Source organism: Sorex fumeus, unplaced genomic scaffold (genome assembly GCF_029834395.1).
Source record: "Sorex fumeus unplaced genomic scaffold, SorFum_2.1 ptg000024l, whole genome shotgun sequence".
Lineage (NCBI taxonomy): Eukaryota > Metazoa > Chordata > Mammalia > Eulipotyphla > Soricidae > Sorex > Sorex fumeus.
The window spans coordinates 35,677,867-35,702,339 of NW_026606081.1; the positions used below are offsets into that span (position 1 = coordinate 35,677,867).

The 24,473-nt window shown below is 37.9% G+C and overlaps 1 protein-coding gene across 1 annotated transcript in view; it reads left to right on the forward strand.

Moving 5' to 3' along the window:
• PALLD (palladin, cytoskeletal associated protein) overlaps window positions 1-24,473 on the forward strand; it is a 478,687-nt gene that overhangs the window by 188,765 nt on the left and 265,449 nt on the right. The window contains exons 2-4 of the mRNA XM_056114259.1: window positions 9,579-9,754; window positions 21,776-21,842; window positions 23,226-23,331. Coding sequence (XP_055970234.1) covers window positions 9,579-9,754; window positions 21,776-21,842; window positions 23,226-23,331 — 349 coding nt within the window. The remainder of the gene's footprint in view (window positions 1-9,578; window positions 9,755-21,775; window positions 21,843-23,225; window positions 23,332-24,473) is intronic.

Consider the following 24,473-nt stretch of genomic DNA (forward strand, 5'->3'; position numbering starts at 1 on the left):
GCCAAAGAACCATTTTTCCCCCAGTGGTATCTGTCGTCTTACTACAAAAATTAGTTTCTTGGGACACATTGAAGGCAACTCTGGTCTCACTCATTTCTCACATTGCACAAATGAGAAAACGTAAGCCCCCAAAGAGAGCATGACTGGCCTTCACTCAGCTTTGCTGGTCTATGGACCACGCAAAACCAGAATCCCTGACGGCTGACTGCCAGTCCTAGATCTTTTCTACTACATAATCAATATAGAAAATATTAATGAAGATCTAAGTTTCTAACAACTTTCTAGTTTTTGGTTTAAAAAATTACATTCCACTTGCCTATTTTTATGGGTTTTTTTTGGGGGTGTGTGAGAATTACATTTCTGTATGCTCATGGTACCCAGCCACAAAGCTACCTCCTATGGTCAAAGAAGATAAAATCATCATTGGTTTTATCTGACCTGTTTTTTTTTCTTCCTCTACTTTATCTTTCTCTCTTAGGAGATAAACTGTTTATTAGAGTGTTAGACAAGAGTCTGGTTTGGGTTCAGAATCTCTTATTATTTCCGGGGCTTTGAATTTCAAAAATTCAATCTATTTATTGGTCTCTTTTGGACCATAAGGTTAAAGTACATCTGTTGTCCAAGCAGATTTAGCTATTGCTCTTCGAGCTAAGCAGTCTTGAAATTATAGCCATAGTAAATTTAGACATGGACTAATTTCTCTTTGGTCTGCCCATAAATACACATGACAAAATAAACATGGTGTGTCTTGTGGTTAATATGAACACATGTAAAAAATTAAAAAATCTTTGGTAACAAGACAAAAAAAAGTTCATAAAAATTAATTGATGTTTAATTAAAGATGTATGAAATGCAGTATTTACAGATGGCCTAGCTTTGTGCTTCAGCATAAACAAAATTCATCTTGGATTTAAGTTGCCAGTTTTGCTTTAATGATTCTCCAGTTCATGGTAAAGAGCTTTGCTATTCCTTTGGGAGAAAGGAACACCTGGAAAATATTGCTGAATCCACTGATGTCTCTGGATTTTTTTCCTGCCCTTAATTTCCATTATAATAGCATTAAGGAAATGGGTTTCTTAAGTTTTCTTCAATTCTGGGCTTCCTTGAAGCTCTGTGACTGCTTGAACTTTTGGTGCAGGGGCCAGCTGGGGGCCAAATTTGCCATCCTGCAGTCATCATTGACATCCCTTTGAAGAGAAATCTTTCTTAGAAGTACAAATCAGTGGCTTTGTGAGGCAAAAATAGACATCTTTTATGAGCATAAGGAAACTGATTTACTGGAGAAAAAAACTCAGCTGTTTTTAAAAGATTTTTAATAAGTACTTCATTGTTCCAACTAACAGACTTCTAAGATTTACCATTTTCCTCAGTGGAGTTGGAGAATATTAGCCACAATTCATTGATGAAGCTTTATAAGTTTGATAAGTTAGATCAGTATATTTTAGAAGCCAGAGGTTTACAATAAAGGGTGCAGAAAATTTCCATGATTCATAGTGTGGTTTAAAAAACTAGAGTACCAAAAGAAACTGTCAGACATAAAATCTATATTTCTCTCTAAGTGGTTGTATTAGATTAGATATTACCAGTCAACTTGTAAGTCAAGCAAAGCCATATGTGTTTTTTTTAAACACAAACTCTTAGTAATACTATACCAGAAAGTATATATTATACTCTGCCAGTGGATTTGTTAGTTTCTCTCATTTAGCAGTTGAACATATAAAAATCAACAGTATCGTCATACTGTGGAGAACCAGAGTTCTGAGCTTTCCCAGCTGTACCCCTTAGCTCTCATGTACTGTTCTGTGTGAGCCCTACTGCCATTTACTGAGCTCAGAAGAGAAGGAGGGTAGGAAAACCTCATCATTAAATTTTTCTTACAAAGCCCTAGTCTGTAAACAGTTGGTGGTATACAAATATGGTCACTTGCTCAAGGAACAGCTGTGATCCCCTTTATTTTAGTTACCATTTTGTCCCCTATTGACTCCTAACCAAACAGGATCAGAGGACTATAGTCTGATGAAGCCATTCTTCTCCCAAAAAATCCCAGGACAAATGAAAAGTCTCAGACCAACTCAGCAACCTCACCTTGAAATGCAGAAAGTGAAAGATTTTCAATATTGAACTTTCCTATGTCAAAAATCTTGAATTTTAATCCTCTACATCCTTCTGGTGCTGTAATATGATCATTGAATTTCTGATATCATTTCACTGTTATGCTCTCATTGAATGTTTGAAAGGTTTTGAGAAAAAAAGGATATCATGCAGCAAGAAGAATCTGTGTGTATGTTAAAAACAATGCTGATTTTTAGATCTCAGTACCAAAAAATATAATCAAGTATGCCAATTTATAGAGGAGCTTTAAATATATTATGTATTTATAAACTTTATGAACAAGAAAAATTCAAATTAATTATGTCCAACATTATTCCCTCTTTAATAAATTGATTTCACCTAAATATTTTGTCTAAAACATTTAATGTGCAACTTTGATGCTGTCACCATCTGTACAGTTCTTTGAAGCATTTCTTGCTTCCTTGGAATGGGAGCACAGCATTTCTTCATGTCTATGATAGGATTTCCTCTCTATTCTCACCTATTCCTAGTCCCATGAATAGAAAATCCAGTTTAGCTGATATCCATACCCTCCAAACAGTTCTGAATTGGAGTCTAAAGTTCAGGAAGACCTTTGAATAGATAGTTGATTTATAAATGAATGACTGAATACAACTAATCTCCTTACCCTTTTAAATTTATTTCCAATTTAAATTAGAAAGTTATTTTCATACCCTATTTATGACCTTGAAATCTAACAACCAGTGTCAAAGGTCCTTTGTCTTTTATTAACAAATCTTAATTCTTCAAAATGGGGGATCACCATACCCCAAAATTTTTCAAGACTCACTTCTCAGCTCCCTGGTGTAAGGTAGTTACAGAGATAAGAGAGGAAGAACCAATAAACTTGGTTAAAATTTATTTAGCATTACAAGTAAAATTGTGATGGAAAGTGAAACAAAAGTTTTATTTGGGGAATATAAAATATTCAAAATTATCTGGACTTTGTAACTTATATTCTTTTTAATTTACATTGATAAAAGAGAGCTGTCTCTCTAAAAATTTAGTGGTACTTTTTTAAAAAAATTTTTTATTAGTGCTCGAGCGGGCCCAGTAACGTCTCCATTGGAGACTTTGTTGTTACTGTGTTTGGCATATCGAATACTCTCAGTAGCTTGCCAGGCTCTCCGAGAGGGGCGGAGGAATTGAACTCGGGTCGGCCATGTTGGCTGCTTGTAAGGCGAAAGCCCTACCGCTGTGCTATCGCTCCAATCACCATGGGGTACAGTTACAGACTTAAAAACTTTCATGCTTGCGCTTCAGTCATATAATGATTGAGTACCCATCCCTCTACCAGTACCTATTCTCCACCACCAATGATGCCAATATCCCTCCCACCACCCCCAACCCATCCCTCCCACCCCACCCACCCCACCTCTGCAGCAGGGCATTCCTCTTTGTTCTCTCTTTCCTTTGGGTGTCTTAGTTTGCACTAGAGGCATTGAGTGGCCATTGTGTTCGATCTATAGTCTACATTTGGTTTGCATCTCCTAACCTGAGCTGGTCCTCCAAATACCCTTTACTTGGTAGTCCCTTCTCTATCTGAGCTGTCTTTTCCCCCAGCATTTGAGGCTGACTTCCAAGCTGCGGAGTAAACCTCCTGGTCCTTATCTCTACTATTCTTGGGTGTTAGTCTTCCATTCTGTTACTTTATATTCCGCAGATGTATACAATCTTTCTATGTCTCTCGCTTTCTTTGTGACTCATTTCACTTAACTGATACTTTCCATGTTGATCCATTTATATGCAAATTTCATGATTTCATCTTTTCTAACAGCTGCATAGTATTCCTTGTCTAGGTGTACCAAAGTTTTTTTAACCAGTCATCTGTTCTTGGGCATTCCAGTTTTTTCCAGATTTTTGCTATTGTAAACAGTGCCACAATGAACATATAAGTGCTGATGTCATTTCTACTATACTCTTTTGCCTCTCCAGGATATATTACCAAAAGTGGTATAGCTGGGTCAAATGGGAGCTCAATTTCTAATTTTTTGAGAATTTTCCAAAAGGGCTGAACGAGTCGGCATTCCCATCAGCAGTGAAGGAAAGTCCCTTTCTCCCCACATCCACGCCAACAGTGCTTGTCTTTGTTCTTTTGGATGTGGGACAATCTCTGTGGTGTGAGGTGATACCTCATTGTTGTTTTGATCTGCAGCTCCTTGATGATTAATGATGAAGGGCATTTTTTCATGTGCCTTTTGGCCATTCATATTTCTTCCTTAAGAAATTTTCTGTTCATTTCTTCGCCCCATTTTCTGATGGGGTTCGCTGTTTTCTTCTTGTAGAGTTCAACCAGTAGTGCCACTTTCTCTACACATTTGTTAGAAAAGAAAATAAGGCCATTCTTGTAATGCATAGTGTACATAGTAGACATTCCTTAAATGCATTTTTTCTCTTAATATCAATTTGTTTTTAAGAATGCTCAGTATTCTGAGCCAGAGAGATAGTACATGGGTAAAGTGAATACCTTGCATGTGATCGTGATAACCATGTGGTCCCCAAGTATCTAGGGGTGCAGCTGTGGAGGCCTTCAAGCACTAAATATTGTGGCTCTGGAAGTCCCTCCCACTGCTGATGTTGCCTGATTATCCCCAACATTTCTAGGTCCAAGCTCAGCATCTATTAAAATGCAGGCCCAGTTGGCCAAGAATCATTAGGAAGTAACCCCTGGCCACCTGAGCATTGTTTGGGAAGCCCCCAAAAGTAATGTTTGTGGTTCCCAAATATTGTAAACATCCTAATCATGAGGTTGTCATTATATATTTTAGCCATTTTTAGTAGAAAAATTAAAGTATAAATAAGTTTCAATTTGTTAGAGATACAGTATAAGAATATTGGTAATTGGTGCTGATTTTCCATCTACTATCCTGTATGTAAGTCATTAGATAAATGATTTTTAGGTATTAGAAATAGAGTGAAATAGGGTTCAGGGTGTCCTCAAGAGGAACTTTACTTAAGTAGACTGTATTAGCCACATTCTAGCCTTCTATACTTTTTCCTCTTTCCTAAATGTTCTGTCGACTTTTTGGTTTTTTTGAAGGGGGAGAGTACTGAACAGTGCTCAGGGACTGCTCAAGTCTCTGAGCTCAGAATAAGTTGCCCATGGTGTTGTGGACACAACACAGTGCCTGGGGTTGTAACTAAGCCTCATCCATGCCTCTTGAGCTAGTCCTCTGGCTTCTATCCTTCAGTTTTTTTGTTTGTTTTGTATTGTTTTGTTTGGGAGCCACATCCTTCAATGCCCAGGGCTTACTCCTGGTTCTCTGCTTAGGGATTCTTGAGGAGGGTTTGGGTGTGATGTATATATAAGTACCAGGAATTGAACCCTAGTCAGCTGCATGCAACTCAAGGGCTCTGGTCTCTACTCTAACTCATGTAAATAAGAGCTTTCAGGATCTAGAAGAAAAGGAGAATGTATGTTCTAGGAGGAAGCTAAATTGAGGCTGGCTAATGTGTTTCATTGCAGATTTTACTTTCTCTCAGCTTGAAGTCTGCTTGTAGGTACATACCATGGTTCTGATACTTTCCCTTTCACTAGTTCAGTACATTCTGATCCATTAGTGTTGTCTGCCATAGATAAGGAAGGATGAAAACCATCCCTGGGCTGAGTATTTACCAAACCTGTACTTTGTCCTACTTTGCAAGCGTTCCTTGTCACATAAGCACTACTTTTCCTAAGTTGCACTGCAATAAGGATTTAATATAGGAAAAATTTTGGGTGGTCAAAATTGACAGGTCTGACTTTCACAATTCTTCTTAAGGAGTATGCATTTTTTAGTCCTTTGTCAGGAAATGATAGAATTATGACCATTAATAAATTTGACAAAGCAAAAACAACTATAGCAAATCTGATCTAGCCAACATACATCTCCATTGAGAATCTGATCTGTTAACCAAAAAGCTCATCACTTAAGTAACAACCTCAACAGTTAACTAATAAGTTAACTAAGATCATTAGTCTTGCTACATAAAGAATAGAAAAGGTTAACATTTTCCTTTGACACATGAATTAAGCAAATTATTTTGTGTTTAAGTTGACATCTTTTTAAGTTTTTAAGTGCACATCAATTTGGTGGCAGTGACAAACTTATCACTTATGTATATAAAGGTTAACTCATACTTGTTAAGTATGAGTTGAATTGTTTATATGATCAATCCTTCATTTATAAGCTTATTTTTTATTATTTCAATGTTTTAAAAGTAAGGTTTGATTATTATTCAAACTTGATGAGGCTAAGAGATCAGAAGATACTGAAAACAAATGTCTGTGGGGGCCATAGTGATAGTACAGCCAGTAGGGTGCTTCCACTCAGCACACCTGGGCTTGATCCCTAGCACCATATATGGTCCTTCAAGAACCATAAGGAGTGACCCCTGCATACAAAGCCAAGAGAAAGCCCTGAGCTTTGACCCCCCCCCCAAATAGGAACAAACCTGAGATAGAGCCAATAGAACTGTGATCTGGATATTCTTGGGGATGAAGGGGTGGGGATGGGGGAGCTTAGAATAATAGTGTAAGAATCTTGGCATTTTCATTGTGGCGCTTCAGGTATACGTCATATTGGTACTATTGTAAAACAAAAGAAAAGAAAGAAAAGGGTAGGGAGGGGTTAAGAGAGGAGAGGAGGGAGAGAGTGAGGAAGAAAGGAAGGAAGGAAGGAAGGGAGGGAGGGAGGGAGGAAGGAAGGAAGGAAGGAAGGAAGGAAGGAAGGAAGGAAGGAAGGAAGGAAGGAAGGAAAAGTTTGAGTTCCCAAGAGGAGGGAAGGATATGCCATACCACAAGGAAGGACCACAAAGCAAGCCCCATGGTGGCCCCGGAGCCCAAGGGGAAGGGGAAGGAAATATATGCAGAATCTTTCTTGTGATTTCCACAGGAAGGAGCAGATGAAGCAGAGGCAGCAGATTTAAGGCTCACTAGTCTGAATCATTTCAGCAGGCAAGCTCTGGGGTATAGAGGTTATCCCTGTTTTCCCTCTACCTGGTTTCGGGGTGATTAGGGTGGCAGCACTGGATAGAGGAGGCGAGGTAGATGCTGGTTCTTTTCATGCGAAGGAGTGCTTGAAAGAGAGCCAGTTACTAACTCTGAGTTGGCTAGTGCTGGGCAGGCAGCCTCTCCAGGGTCAGTAAAACCCCAGATGTCAAAGCTTCAGAAATATAGCAATTTTGAAAAAAAAACCAAAAACCTATTTAATATGTTCCATATCCAAGCATTGTGTTGGAACACGAAGCAAGCTGATGCAGTTAGTGACCAAGTTAAAAAAAAAAGACCAGGGCTTCTACCCTGGGACATGTTACATCCAGGGAGAATAGAAAGGCCTATGAAGCACTCATATTCAGTAGGACATAGAAAGTTGAGAGGAGAGCTGTTCGGCTGGAAGACAAGGTGCTAAATCCAGGAAGACACGGAAGCCCCCAGTGTGGGTGGATTGCCTCAGGAACACGAGGATATCCTAATAGTTTTCAAAAAAGTGAAGCCATTGATTTACTTGTACCTTTCATCAGAGTTCTCTTCATTGTCTCTTGGAATATTTTAAATACAACCATTGCATGTACAACCCTTTTATTCCACCAGAAACCTAAGTCATGAAACTTTATAGCGAGGGAATCTCTCCTCCTCATGCAGATGAAGAACCTGAACCAGGAAGGCTTTGGCACTTCCGTAAAGTAATAACTGAGTGTCTTTGCTGGGCCATTGCTAGATCCATTGTGCAAATGGTTCAAATCACAAATTAAACATGCATTTATCTACATCCTAGCCAGGAACCATGCTACCCTTTTTGTTGATATAGGGAGGCTGCCGTCTAAATATTTGCAGGATTTTTTTTCCCTCCCTCTTAAATTATACCCGTATTACCACCTTTTAACAACATAGAAGTGGTCACTTGACAGGTACTTACATCAGTAACAATCTGACTTTCTTTCGATTTCAAAGCCAGTCAAGTGACTCAGGTGAGTCATCCTGGTTTGGAGAAATTCAGTTTTTTTCTGAACTTTTTTTTTGGCGGGGGAGGAATTATTTATGCTGTTTTATTATTTTTTTCAAATTATCTTTAAACTTAACCTTTTTGTATTTTTAATTTATTGTGGTAACATTGGTTTTTAAGAGCTCAAGTACTTATTGTTTTAGAGGTCCATTTGATGTACCTCTTTTTTCAGTACTCTCATCACCAAAGTGTCAATATCACTCTACCATAGTCTGACTTTTTCAACCATCTGTACCTTGGAAATCACTTTTAAGGTCACGGTAGAAGACTTTGTATCCATTGGAAATTGCCTACTCCCTTGCTGTATTTCTGTCTCTCTCTCTCTCTCATATGATTCTATCCAGCATTTGTCTTTCTCCTTCTGACTTCTTTTACCTAACATGGCTCCCTTAAATTCTATTCATGTTATACCCGTTCTAATAGCTGACTAGCCTTTAATTATATATATATATATATCATATCTTTAGCCACTCATCTGTCATTGAGCAGTTGAGTTGTTTCCAGATTTGGGCTACTATTAATACTGCTGCAGTGAAAATGTGTCCAGTACTTTTTTGTATTCATATTTTTATGTTTTTAGATAAGTATCTAAGAGTGGATTTGCTGGACAATAAGTGTGTTCTGTTTTTAATTTTTTGAGAAAAGATATACAACTAGTACAACAGAACTAGTTGCTTCTGATTGGGGTTTTTGTCTGGTTGGTTGTTTTTTGCTCTTGGACCACACAGGTGGTACTCAGGGATCACCCGGGCAAAGTTCAGGGAACCATATGGGGTGTTAATCAGGAAGCAATCCAGGATAGCTGTGTGCAATGCAAGTGTCCTCCTGCTGTAATATCTCTCCTGTATCTATATAATATATATAATCTTCATTCATATGAGATGGTTTTCTCAGTTGTGTTTATTTGTACTTCCCTGATAACAGTCATCATGAATATTTTTTAATATCCGTTTTGGCCATCTGTATTCGTGTTTAGAGAAGACTGTTTCTTTCTTAACCCCCCACCCCCTTTTTTTGGATGGGATTATTTATTTTTATTGTTGAATTTTGAGGTGCTTTATGTATTTTGGACACTAGCCCTTTGTCAGATATATGGTGTGCAAATATTTATTCCCATTCCATAGGATGTTATTTTGTTTTAGTGGTAGTTTTTTTTTTTTTGGCAGTTCAGAAGCTTTTAGTTTTACGTAGTCCCGTTTGCTTATTTTTGCTTTGCTTTTGCTTGCCAGTGGAGTTGGAGCACTGAAGACAGCACTGACACACCAGTGTTTTCGTTGCTGTATTTTACAGCTTCAGGCCTAACATCTCAGTTTTTAATCCATTTTGAGTTAACTTTTATATAAAGGATTGATACAGATCTTTTTAAAAACAAATTAAGCCTCTGACGACATAGCATTTTGTGTTTCACTCCTGCCATAGAATTTTAAACATTGTCATCTTCTCCCTTTCTCCCCTGTTCTTTGACCTCCATTGGGGATGCAGATGGTTCTGTGAAGGCAAAGAGCTGTCTAACACCCCCGATGTTCAAATCCGCGCTGAGGGTGGGGTGCACACCCTGACCATAGCAGAAGCCTTTGAGGACGACACGGGCCGCTATTCCTGTCTCGCTACAAACCCCAGTGGCTCCGACACAACATCTGCAGAGGTGTTCATTGAAGGTAAGGAGGAGAGTGGGAAGTGGAACAGCCGAGTCTTGAAGGGCTTCGTTGCAGATATGCCTTTCTAATATAAACAGTATGAGCATTATCATGCAAACCGCTTTTGTGGAAATTTATTAACAAATTAATGATAAATTTTAATTAATAACAGTGCTGATACTTAGATGTATATCAGCTGTGTTTCATGTCAGTATTTGTGCCTTTATACTTAAACACAGCTCTATATGGACTTGAATTTAGTTTTATAAAGTATTTTTTCTTATTTTGATCATTCCCTAGTGAATAGAGTATGAGAATGCAATGGAAGGATTTTTGCTATCAACCAGAGTTTGAAATGACTTAGGAAATCATTCATGGGAATTTTAAGTGATAGACTATTTTTAAATGTTCTCATTTTTTTATTCTGGAATTTTTCTCCTTTGTTAAGACTGTTATTTCTTCCAAGTGTTCTATGAATTTGTAATTACTAGGTTAAAAAAAACCTTAAGGACAATATTGTATTAAAAAGAATGAATGTAATGGGTAGACTATTTCTATTTTTCGATTGTTTTGGCAAGTTTCATCTTGTAAAATTTAATATCAAAGTATAGTTCCACATTATTATTGCTGTTTAATAGCAATTTGAAATTTTATTAACATCAATAATTTTAAGGTGAAAGTATGTTCAGCACTAGTGATCATATTATTCCTAATTCCTTAGATTTATTAAGTGTCACATTAATTGGTTGATTTTTAAAATAGTATTTTTGAAACATCGTTAAAATTGCTTTTCAAAATCTAACCTTTTTAAGCAATTTTTTAAATTGCTTTTCAAAATCCAAAATCTAAAATTTAATAGATGAAAATTCTTGAAATCTCTATTCCTTAGTCTTCATTTTACCACCTTTTAAAAAACTACATAACACCACCACATTTTGTTATTTAAAGAAAACAATATATGAGTGATCAAGATGTGAGTTTTCACTTATAACAACTTTAAGACTAAAAAATTTAAGAAACAACTGTTAAAATCAGCTGACTAGATGTTGTACCTATGCTTTCAATAAATGAATCCTCTGCAATGTCTTTGAAAGCTGACATCTATGAGATCCTTAAATGGCCTTGTCCTGTAAATAAATCCAGCATTCGGAGTTTAATAACTCACAGGACACTTAGGACTATGCATAGGACACAATAACTTAAACATCACTGTTATTAGTATTGCTTTTTGAAAAAAAATGAGTAAAGAGAGTCACAAGTTGGTTAAAAGTATTCATGGAGAGCCTTAAAAAAGGGTAATAGAGATGATACAGCAAGTGATGCGCTTGTGTAGCATTTGATATTCCCAGATTCAATCCCTGGTATCATATATGGTCTTCTGAGCTCCACCAAAAGTGATCCCTGAGCACAGAGCCAGAAGTAATTACTAAGCACTACTAGATATGATCCAAAAAATATATAAAATCTCCTCACAGGAGGATTTGAATTATCCAGGTTCTATTGCTACAAGGCCCCAATTCTAAATTACTATGTCACACAATACTTAGAGAATGACAAACTAGAAAAAGAATGACAAGTAATATTAACATTAAAAAAATAAGCAGTATTAGTCATGGTGACTGTACAATACATTTCTTGATGCATTTTAGAATACAATTTAAAGAACTCAAACTTCTATAAAATATATTTGCCAATGATGATGAGATTTATCTTTCAAATAAATATTTAGATAGAAACTTCAAAATTAAATGCTTTATATGCTTTCAGCTGCTAGAAATGTGAGGGATTTCTATGTGTTGCTTTTATACTCTAAGTGTTAAGTAAAATCATATTTGCTTTAACTAATTCAACAAGTATTCATGAAGCCCCTACTATGTGCCACATAAAGAGGTGCAAGGATATAACCCTTGATATCAAGAACTTTCCATCCTAATAGTAAAGGTAGACACATAGTAGTCTTATGAGGTTTGATCTCAAAATGACTAAATCCCACCTAGATGTTGAGATTTCGTTAATGAAGCAAGCTGACAACATACAATTCAATGATTTGAGGCGGGGTGAGGTGGAGTCTACATAGTAACAATATAAGCACTGAATTTAATTGATAGTCCCAGGGGAAGGGTTCAGTCCAGTAAAAGGAGGTGCAGAAGGTGAGCACTGGTTGCAACAAGAGAGTTCCATATAGCATAATTTGCAGACTGGGCAAGGTTTTGTCCAAAACCAAAGATGACTTCAGAGTGACTTAATTTTAGCCCTATATTTATAAATATTCCTGGGGTATGCTATCAGAAGCACCTATTAATTTTGTTTATTTCCAGGGGGTTGGGGCCACACCTGGTGATGCTCAGGACTTATTCCTGGCTCTGCACTCATAGATCACTCCTGGTAAGGCTTGGATACAGGGGTCGAACCCAGGTCAGCCGTGTGCAAGGCAAGTGCTCTACCTACTGTGCTATCTCTCTGGCCTCCAGCAGTTAATTTTGATACAGGTGGGGCCTAAGTTAGGGACAGCCAGGTTTTATCTGCCCCTATCTTTTGCATGTCTCTTTATCTCTGTCTTTATAAACATGTAGTTGCTTCTTAATCAACAAATTAGTGCTTGATCTCAGTAACCCCACTCCTTTATCAGTCGGGGTCATTATATCACAGCCCTATTCACTGCTTCTCTGTCTGGTCAGATAAAGGCAGGGTTCTTTAACCACTGGGTTTTAAAATTGTGGGTGTCACTGGTGATTTTTTAGCAAGCGAAATGAGGGGACCTGGAAAGATGAATATTAAATAGAATGAGTTGAGAAAAGTTTTCAAAATATGGGAAGGAAAGAGAAGCAAAAAATAATGATGACATCAGGAAATGTCAGCTCCAATACCAAGAGTGCAGTGGGCTGATACCAGGAAAGGGATGTGTGTGTGTGTGTGTGTATGTGTGTGTGTGTGTGTGTGTGTGTGTGTAGGGGGAGATGGAAGAAGGGGGTGAGCAGGAAAAGGTCAAGCAAGATTGGGTGTTTTTCAAATTTTGCTTACTTGTTTGTCTTCATACCAAAATCCACAGAGTGTGTTTATATGCTGATGAAGATAATCTGAGAGCGAAAACATAGGTCATGCTAGAGGGAGATTTGGACTAAAGATGTGCTTTATAGATGGTGAAGAAGACACCCCCCCCCCCCCCCCCCAAGGACTAGAAAGTGAAATGTAGTCTCGAGAATTTGACCATAGGAATAGAAAAGGTGAATGTACATCTGGGATTTAGAGACATCTCAAATTTCCAACACTGCTGCCCCCTCCTGATTACAGAATGAATTACAGCCTTTCAGGAGACCCAGAGAGGGACCAAGTTGTGGTCCTATAATAATGAATGTAGTAAATGGGATTAACTGAATGAGAAGTTACGTTGGATGAAAATAAGGGTACAGCAAATTTTTTTTAAAGTGGAAGCACTGGGGCTGGAGCAGTAGCATAGCAGGTAGAGCGTTTGCCTTGCACGCGGCCAAGTCGGGTTCGATTTCCAGCATTCCATACGGTCCCCTGAGCACCGCCAGGGGTAATTCCTGAGTGCAGAGCCAGGAGTAACCCCTGTACATCGCTGGGTGTGACCCAAAAAGCCAAAAAAAGTGGAAGCACAGATATTTAAGAATCATGTATATTGAATAATCTTGTCTGACATTTATTTATAGATGCTCAGTGCTTTGAATAGTCAGCTAAAATGTGTACCCCTTTTAAGCCACATTTTGAAGCATGCTGAGACGTTTTATGAGTAACTGCTCCTGTTGATCCCAGCAGGATAAAAGCTCCAAGCATAAAGTTTCTCCTACTCGACTTTAAAAACTGGTTGAGAACTTAAGAAGGAATCCAAGCACAGACTTGGCCAATCTTCACAGTATTTATTTTTAAATAAGTATTTATTTCTAATAATATTTTATGACTCGCTTAGCAACTTATTCCATGACTCTGAACACTGATTCACTTCTCTAGACTTTGATTTTTCCATCTTTCCACCACTGTCACTGTCCTTCCGTTGTTCATGGAATTGCTCGAGCAGGCCCAGTAACATTTCCATTGTGACACTTGTTACTGTTTTGGCATATCAAATATGTCACGGGTAGCTTTCCAGGCTTTGCCGTGCGGATGTGATACTCTCGGTAGCTAGCGGGGCTCTCCGAGAGGGACAGAGGAATCGAACCTGGGTTGGCCAGGTCGGCCCCGTGCAAGGCAAACGCCCTACCCGCTGTGCTATCACTCCATCTTTTCGTAGAAAAAAAAAAGAAATTGTTGTGCAGATTAAATGAGTTAGTTTCCCAGAGCAGTGCCTAGCACATAGTACATTTTCATTTAAAAGCCTTAAAAAATCTAGATGAAAATGAGATGTGAAAATATCATATTTCACGAAGGGGTCAGGCACATAGTGCAGCGAATAGCACCCTTCCTTTGCATGTTTGATCCCTGACACTGCATCTGGTCTCTCAAATCCTCCAGGGAGTGGAAGGAGTAAGACCTGAGCACTTCTGGGTGTGGTCAAAATATATTAATTAAATGCTTGTGATGAATCGAGGACATTTTTTAAGCATAGATAATTTAATTGCCCTGTATGAATTGTCACTCATATTATTTTGATTCTTCCCATCATTTTCCTAAGGTGTATATTTCACTCGACTTACACCTTCATACATTTTAAAAAATGTAACAGATATAACTGTTGGATTGCAAATATGTCCCCACATAATTAGACATTCTTCCAAACTCACACTAATTCGTTTATAGCCCTTTGCCACTTGTAAAAGTTTTCATTGTTGGCATTGCTTCAATTACCTTTATCTGGGCTGGAGCGATAGCACAGCGGGTAGGGCGTTCGCCTTACAAGCGGCCAACATGGCCGACCCGAGTTCGATTCCTCCGCTCCTCTCGGAGAGCCCGGCAAGCTACCGAGAGTATTCGATATGCCAGACACAGTAACAACAAAATCTCCAATGGAGACGTTACTGGGCCCGCTCGAGCAAATCGACGATCAACGGGAGGGCCTTTACCTTTACCTTTTACCTTTATCTGAGCCTGCGAAGGATTATAGTTCTTTTGGTAATTACAGCAATGAAAAAAGAAGGGAGGGAGGAAAAAATGAAATGTCCAGTGTGAATGGGAGGAAAAAGCAAAGAATGTAAAAATAAAAGTATAAAGTCCATGACTAGATTTACTATAGTCACTGGGTTTTTAGAAAATGATTGATTTCTGCTTTCATGAAGAATTCTTATTTCCTGATGTTAAGGTTTTAGGAGTTCCTTATTGTTCATTCCCAATTGGAAATACAGTTTAATTTTTCAAATAAAGGACCATATCAGATTGACATAAATAAAAATAATTAAAACATTGTGCTTTCATGAGTGCTGGGGGAAATAGGCATTTTAATGTATTGCTGTTTTACATGCCTATTGGGAAACTGTTAGAAAATTGAAAATAAAAATATATTTTAAATGATGGTAAATGTATTTGAAATGGCCATCAGATAACTCTAAAGAATATGCTTACTTATTGGTGTGGAAAAGCATTTCACCATGTATCAGATAAGAGGTGATTAAATACATGTACAACATCACCATACTATTTGAAATATATGTAATTGTTTGTATATGGGTGATGGTTTATATGAGAGTTGTTTATACCCTTGCATGGTGGTATTTTTTGCGTGTGTCATTCTGCATTTTCTGGGTCTTTTTCTACAAGGAAATGTTAAATTGGTCCTGTCTTTTCAAGGGGAAGGAAGCACTTTCTCAAGTCAAGGTGCATTTTTGTGTTTTCATTGCACACCCAGGCATCCATCAGGTAATAGAGAAATTTAGCCATTAGGTGAGTCAATATTAAATGGACAGATAGTAATTGCAAGGGCTGAGTAGAGAACTCTCAGATTGGAGACAACATCAAGCACTGAAAATAGCAGTTTGATAAATGCAGAGGAAAATTTCTGCCTGAGATAGGAACACTTTCTCCTGACCAGCAGGTGCCAAGGGGAAAAGGGGATGATTCAAAGATAAGTGAGTGTGCACGCTTAGGGTGTGTGTGTGTGTGTGTGTGTGTGTGGTGGAGAGGGAGGATACAGAGGCAGGGAAGATCGGTCAGGGCACAGGGAGATTTGATCTGCCACTGTGTACAGTATAAGAGCTGCTCTGACATCTGAGACACAGGTGACATTGAGATCCACAGGCGTGGACAAGGTGCGTGAAAAGTAGCAGTTTTTTTTATGCAGCAACTGCAACCTTTTTGGTCCCTCATATCATCCTCTGAAAATTAGCTGGGAGGGCAGGAAACAGAACAGAATGGCTTTCTAAATAGAGGTGCTAGGGGGATTTTAAAAAATTATGTATTTAGAATCAGCTGATGAATAGCTATTTGCTCCCCCCAATTTCTGGCCACCTTGGGAGTGTCTGCAGTAAGTTCCACAGGACATTCATCACCTCTCCTTAACATCTCCCTGAGTCCAGTGCAGGTTCCCATGACTCCTGCTAGCCTAGGCCCCTGGGTTTTGCCTTTAGCCTTTTTTTGTTCATTTGTTTCTTTTTGCTCATGTCTCCCGGCCCCCACCTCTTCCTCATGATTAAAATTTTCTCCTTGTTTTTCACCTCTTTCAAATCAGTGATGCCGTTTGCCAGCAGGTGTGTCCTATGTGTTGCTGGGCTTTCATTGCTCTTCCCCCATTCATCCTGCATAGTTGCCACTCTCAATGGCCAGACCTCAAGTTCAAAGCCTTTGAACCTGATATTCCACACCATGGTTCAGAAAACCAAGGGTTTTAACCTGTTGCCTCCTGCATTCCAGTTTTCTGACCTCAGGCGATTCCTTGACCTCTTGGTACTTGATGTTTTTATCTGTCATGACTCACCTCTTTTTGAGGTTTATTACTATGACAATAAAATTATAAAAAGTGCTTCATAGACTGCAGGAAAAATAATAAATACTCAATAATGATGGCTTCTTGGGTGAGAGCAGTAGTATGGCTGGTAAAATGTTTACCTTGTCTGTGGCCAATCCAGATTCAATTTGAGTTCTGCCATAAGTGATCCCTGAGCATAGAGCCAAGAGTAAACCCAGCATACTGCTGGTCTAGTCCCCCCCCCCCAAAAAAAACCAGCAAAAACCAGTGGCTCCTTCTTCGCTCCATCCCAATTCTCAAGGAACTGCTGATTTTCTAGCATATTCCAAGACTTAAAGGAAATAATGTAAGCACGAAGTTTAGAGAAGACGATAAATGACAGAGTTGATCTTAAGAGACAGATTAGTAAACTGGAGATACAGTACACTAGGGAAGGCACTTGGCTTGCACTTAGCCAACCCAAGTTCTATCCTGGCACCCCATCATATGGTCCCCTAAGCACCATCAGTAGTGATCCCATAGCACAGAGCCAGGAGTGAGCCCTGAGCATGGCCAGGTGTGACCCCAAAACAAAAACAAGAACAAAAGACTAGCTAGAGAGGTGAGTTAGGAGTTTGCTGCATCAGTTGTACCTTTCTAACTAAAGGCATAAATATGGGAGAAGACCCAGCCACAACCATGCAGAGACCACTCTCCACACACTCAGATGAGCCTCATGCATGAAGGAACCAGCAGAGGAACCCAGGTGTGCGGGACCCGGGGCTGAGATCTCCAAGCCTGCTCGGTTTGGGACTGGGCCTCCTCCACCCAGACCTCCCATCTTTCAGTAGCTAGATAGTAACACCCATCAATTGCCGTGTAACCCCATCAATGGGCAGGATCCAGAGACTATAAAACCAAGCTTCTAGAAGCTCTTATTCACTAATTCTCACTTTCAGAGAACCCGGCAGGCTACTGGGAGTATCTTGCCCACATACATGCCTGACGGGAACACCTGTAAAGGTGATTAGAGGCTGCCCCCAAGTCCTCCATCCCTCTTGGAAAGCCCGGCAAGCTACCGAGAGTATCCCACCCTCACGGCAGAGCCTGGAATCTACCCGTGGTGTACTCAATATGCCAAAAATAGTAACAATGATGGTCCTCATTCCCCTGACCCTGAAAGAGCCCCCAATATGCCATCAAGCTATACTAGCACGTGACAAGGATGAATGGAGACGTTATTGGTGCCCACTAGAGCAAATCGGTGAACAACGGGATAATAGTAATAGTGATAGTGATGGGAGAAGACCAAGAAGAGAACATCATCACCAACCAACAACATCATTTTTACTTTCTTTATAGGACCCTGCTCTGGTGGTGCTGGGGGTCCCCGGACCACTCCCAGCCCTGCTTGAGCTGACTTATGGTATAAGCATGACACTTTGGTGCTGATGCTTCTGCCCAGGAGTGGTGCTTACAGGGACCCACAGGGACCATCAGGCTGTCATCCAGCAGTACATGGGAGACCATGCGGTGGGGATCAACCTCAGGACCTCGCATGTACAAAGGCATGCAACTGCCACCCAGGCTTCCTCTCCAGCCTTGACCTTTATTTAAAATCACTGTCTTAGAACCTGGGGTGATGGGGCTCAGCCCTAGAGAGCATGGTCTGCACATGGGAGATCCACGGTTCAATTCCAGGCACTGCTATCACAATGCATACAACAACAGGTAAAATCCTCTGGCATCTTCTCACCCAGAGTAGCTGGTGAAGTGGTGAGGAGTTGCCAATGTCCATTATGTTCATTTTTCCCTGACTGTGTAAATTCCAGCAGACAGATGCCAGTAATAATCTCACCATTGATGACCTTTGTGTGATTAATCATTTGCACTCTAAAAGCACGAACCACTTTCATTCATCAAAAATCTCCATTGCTCCATGTTCTTCATGCAAGGGCCATGCTTTTGCTCACAGTTTGCTATCATTTCTAATATAGTGATGAAATAGTAAATATAATCATTAGGTTGGGAAGAAACTGAAATAAAATCTCTGCTGTAGTGGGCCCTTTCTACCTGCCTAATTAAAGTAGTACCCCACTCAATTCCTACAAATCCCTATGTCCCTACCTGCATTTTGTTTTCCCCATTTCGCTCACCACCATACCATGTCCATACCAGTTATCATGTTCACTGTCTGTATCTTCAAAAGAAAATAAGCTAAGTTACTGTACAGATGTGTGTGTATGCGTTCATACCAGAGTTTCCATCATCTAGCAAAGTATGCACTGGTGAGTATATCTTATTCTCCAAACTATGATTTTATGACATGGATTTGTAGGGAGTTCTGACTGAGAGCTATAAATTCAGGTTGGAAATTTTCATGACCATGAAATAACACACTTTTAGGTTTTCCTTGACTGAGTAGAAGCTTGTAGGTCATCTACATTTGGGTTTTTTTTTAAGCAACAAAGATGTGTATAGGAAAATTAATCAGGCAAGTTGAAGATAAATTGTAGGGAGCCAGGGAAATGGGAAGACAAGATAAGAATCTATTGTGGTAGTCCAGGAAGTAGGTAAAGAAAGCCTAGACTTAGTTGATAGTTGTAAAAATAAACAAGAAGGGAGACCACACATTCCAGAAGAGTTACTAAACAGGATGGTTTCAACATCAGTCCAGAACTAGGAACCCAGCGAATCGTAGGAATCAACTTAGGTCGCTATTCAAGAGAATTAACTTTATATTTTCTAAATGTACAAATGCTAAATAAAAATAACTAATGTGGGGGAGGGCTTACCTTGCACAGGCTAATCTGGGTTCAATTCCTGGCTTCCATTTGAGCCCCTCAGCCCCCCTGTGAGGACTGATTTCCGAGCTAGGAGTGAGCCCTGGCTCACTTAAAACAAAAGCAAACAAATAAACTAATTGCAAAGAGTACATGTGGTATGGTTCTATTTGTATAAATGTAGACATAATTGTATATGTCAATTCACTGAATTTATCTGAAAAAATTGCATACCTGGCCATTAATATGTTTATTGTGGTATCAGGAAAGCCCTCATTGGTCTTCACTATTTTGATAGTCTTTACTGCTTTTTGTACTATTGGGTTACTTTAGTGCTATTTGTTCTATAGATTTGTCTTAATAAGTAATTCCAGATTTATGATTTAATCAGAAATATTTATGGCATCACACCAAGAAACTTACTTATAATCCATCAGTTATTTTTTACTGAACCCTGTTCTTTAGTATAAATTTCTAAAGTAGCCTTTCAGTCTTCTCTTTTAGACTCTCCTCATTAACTCACACTGCTTTCTCATCATCCTTCTATGTCATTTTCATTTTTCTTTTGACTTATTTCTTATTGAGGAAACATTGGCTTGCAGAAGTTAAATGGTTTTGTTTTAGAGGTACATTGTTATCACACCACTCTCATCACCAAAATGCCAATATTCCTTTACCACAGTCTGCTGGACCTGTTCACCCACCCCCTCACCACCCCTTCTGGGCACCTTAAATTCCTGTCTTCGTGGTCAGAGTTTAGTGTTTCATGATTCACTAGGCATTGTCTGTTCCCTTGCTTTGTTTCTCAATATCCTTCAGATGAGTGTATCCCAGCCTTTGTCTTTCTCCTTCTGAGTTATTTCAATTAGTATGGCCCTCTTCAGTTTTTTTCATGTTGTAACTGTTCAAACAGCTGAGTAGTATTCACTGCACCTTAGGTAAACACCCACATCTCTAACCATTCATCTATCTTTGGATATCTGGGTTGTTTTCAGATCTTGGCTATTGTAAATAGTCCTGCAATGATCATAGGTGTGCAGTGTCTTTTTGTATTGGTGTTTTTGTATTCTTTGCCTAGTATGTAGGAGTGGATTTGCTGGTTCAGATGGTAGATCTCTCTCTCTCTCTCTCTCTCTCTCTCTGTGTGTGTGTGTGTGTGTGTGTGTGTGTGTCTCTCTCTCTTTTAAAAATATTTTTAAGAGGGCTGAACCAGTTTGCATTTTTTCAACAATGAATGAGAGCTCATTCTTTTTCACATCACCACTAACATTTAACCAATGATGATCAGATTTTTTCATGTGCCTATTTGGCCATCTGTGTGTCTTTGAGGAAGTGTCTGTTCAGCTCTTCTCCCCAGATTTTGATGTTTTTGTTAATTGTTTAATTTTTAAAATATTTTAATATTAGCTCTTTGTCAAATGTTTTGGTATATAAAATTTTCTCCCATTCAGTGGGATCTTTTTGTTTCAGTGACCTTTCTTTTTCAGGCAAAGCTTTCAAGTTTGATGTAACCACGCTGTTTACCCTGTCAGTTGTAACTGAATCACCAAATAAACCACTAAGGTCAACATCATGGACTGTTTCTCTGTGTACATTTCAATTTATTTTTCATGTTTGGGTCAAACATCTAAGTCAATATTGAGTTAACTTTTGTGTATGATCTGAGATAGTGATCTAATTTTTTTCTTTATCACTAAATATGGAATCTAAAAATATATTTAAACATATATAAGAACATCACAAATTTCATGAGAATTAAAATGTAAATAGAGTCTACACTTTGAAAATCTGGTCACATGATGTGCAATTGAAAATCAAAAGGAATTAAAAGGATTTAGTTAGTCTGATCCAAAATTCAGAGACTTTATTGCAACGTTCTATCTCCTGTCATGTTCTAATATATTGACGATTCAAAAAACATCCCTTAATGAGTAATGAAGACATTAATGATCTACACCACATAATCTCCTGGGAATGTGTTGAACATTAAAACCACAGAAGTTTTACATGCACACACATACACTTGCATTTATTTCCACTTGTAAGCCATTTAAAAGTATGGTTGAGATTTTCAAAGTGATAAAACAATAAATGTGACATTAGAAGCAATGCTTTGAAGAAAGCTTTTTATAGTAGCTCTTTAGTGACTTTATGAAAAAAAATTTCTGAATCTTGCTCTGCTTCCAAATAAGTCTTACTATTCAAAAATTAAATCAAGGTTGCCAATTGCATTTTGATAGATGGAAATAAGATTGTTGGTAGAAATCATAGTGCGGCATAAAGAGATGTCAAATTATAATGCTGCATAGTAGAAACATAGTTGTAAAATCTGGTATTTCTTCAATTAATTTTTTTATGAAATGTGTTATTCTTTGAAACAATAATGGATACTACTTAACTTCATTATCATTTTTCATTCTCTCCCAGGTACAAGCTCAACAGATTCAGACAGTGAAAGTTTAGTTTTCAAATCAAAAGCTGGAGCTATGCCACAGTAAGTGCCTGTGATTTCATCAGTTGTCAATAGAGCAAATAATGTCAACAGAAATGTTAGGATGTAAGCCATGTGTGCTATGCTCTAAAGGAAAAGGTCAACTGATGTCAATCAAAGATCAAAAAGATTTGGACTTGAAACATAGTTTTTAAGTCATGAATTTGAACTTTTAAGTCTATGCCTTGTCATAGATGTGTCAAAATCTAAACACATATAATGTGAGTTTCAAATTAACTGGTTGTAAATGGATGAAAATAAACATCATATTGTGAGAACATTAGTTGAATCATTACAAAAAATGTTCAACGAGGACATTTAAAATACAGTGCTTTTTTATATACAAATTTTAAAATAAGAAAAGTGGGTTTATATTTAGATAATGTCTATTTCTAGTTAGATATTATCAGGAAAATCATAAAATATATACCTTCCTATGAAAACATATAGATTATTAGATGACAGTTGATATTATTTTTTTGTAAAAATGTAAAACATCAACATTTTATAGAAAAATTAAGAATTTTGAGACTGTAATAATTCCTTTCCTCTGATATGTGTGTATGTGTATGTATAAATTTTATCCACTAACATCAAATGACCAATATCAGCGATAAAGGGCTATCATAAGATACTTTGATACTTCAGATTTCAGTAAAGATCTCAGATGTTTCAAGTTCATTACTCTTGAGATTGTACAGCCATCTACGAAAAAAAAAAAAAAAAACGTGCCTATAAAGCAGCTCTGTCTTTATCCCTTACCAATGTTTCACTAAGACAACAATTCCAATTTACTTTCAACAAAATTAGAAACTAGAAGAAAGAACAGCTGCTAGAATTAAAATAGACCACTAAATCTTTGAATTAAATATAGAATCCTAACCCAAAATAGTCTAAATATCTGCTTGCTGCTAAAGATTTTGCTTCTCACAAATACAGTAAGTCCCCAACAATATTAAGAGGTTCTTGGCAGCTACCACTCTACATAAAATGACATATAAAGAAAATAGGTCTTTGAATAATGTGATTTCTTTCAACATCAGCTGGAATATATTATTTTCTCATTAACATTATAATGAAACAATGTTGAACAAAATCACATTATATAAGAACCCGCTGTTTTTTTTTTCCTCTTGAGATTTGCCAGGTTCATCTTTTAGATTTTCTGTCAGTATCTGAGCTACATGCCGCTACATTATTTTGTTCATGCTTTTATTTGCTGGTAGGGTCCACTCTATGGAGAGACTGTCCATAACAATTATGTCACTTAAAGCTTTCTGTTTCAAAAGCACTTACAATTGATTGATCAAGTACACAAGAAAGTGAAAATGTTCCCAGGAATGAATCCTGCTTTTAAAATATAAACACTTGCTTCCTATTTTCCAGGGCTCAAAAGAAAACAACTTCTGTTTCCTTGACAATAGGATCATCATCTCCAAAGACTGGAGTGACCACAGCTGTGATTCAACCATTATCTGTCCCTGTTCAACAGGTAAATGTCTTTTGTCACCACCTACAGATGACAAAAGATGACACCACCCACCTTCAAAATTTGTGAGAAAACCTCTTGGTTTAAATATAACACAAAATATACAGATGTCCAATTATAACATGTAAAGCCCTGTGTACTAGTAGAAACCAATATTACTTCAATAAAATTTAAAAATAAACTGCATTTCTCAAATAAAAGATCCAGCTTTGGTTCTAATTATCACGCTGCCTTTAAGTGTTTTCTTATGTGAAAGCACACCTAGAGAAAAGAAAACTAATAGATAAAGTTCTTCCCTTTGATCCACTAATAATATTTAATCAAAGCCACACCACCAGTAAGTCAACATCTTTATTTCCACCAGAACGGCTCTAGCAGCCAATCATCTGATGAAGTCATGTTTGTTATAACTATTTGACTACCCCCGACATATGTGCCTTCTTCCAATTAGGTAAACTCATCACCTCGTTTAAAACAAATTAGAAGACAAGAGCAATTCACATAACAAGAATTTCCCATCTCCTAAGCACGAAACAGATAATAAGAAGAAAGTTATTCAAGTTCTGTAACTTTACCGAGCATTTTTTCTCTCTTAAAAATTTATTTACCTGGAGGCCAGAGGGATATTATGGCGGGTAGGACATTTGCTTTGCATGCTGCTGACCTGGGTTCGATTCCCAGCATCCCATAAGGTCCCCTGAACATTGCCAGAAGTAATTTCTGAATTCAGAGACAGGAATAACTCCTGAGCATCTCTGGATGTAGCCAAAAACAAATTGTTTTTACCTAAGATGAAGCAGCACAACATGTGGTAAGTAATTTTAGTGAGTTTACTTTCTATACACAAATGGAACACCTTTAAAATTCAGAATATTAAAAATAGTAACATGTTAACATAAAATTTTAAATAAATAAAATATGTAACTTTGTGTTTTGAGAATTTTTTTTTAATATAGCACTCACATCAAACCCTCTCCAAATTGGAAAAAAAATACAAACAAACAAAAAAATACAGCACTCACAGAAGGCTCCTACCTACTTTTGATGTGCCAGCTGATAAATGTGTTTTATGAGCAATAACCTCTCCTCCATCTAGTGAACACCTACTAAGTATTTCAGTAACAGAAGTATGTGGCATAACTACA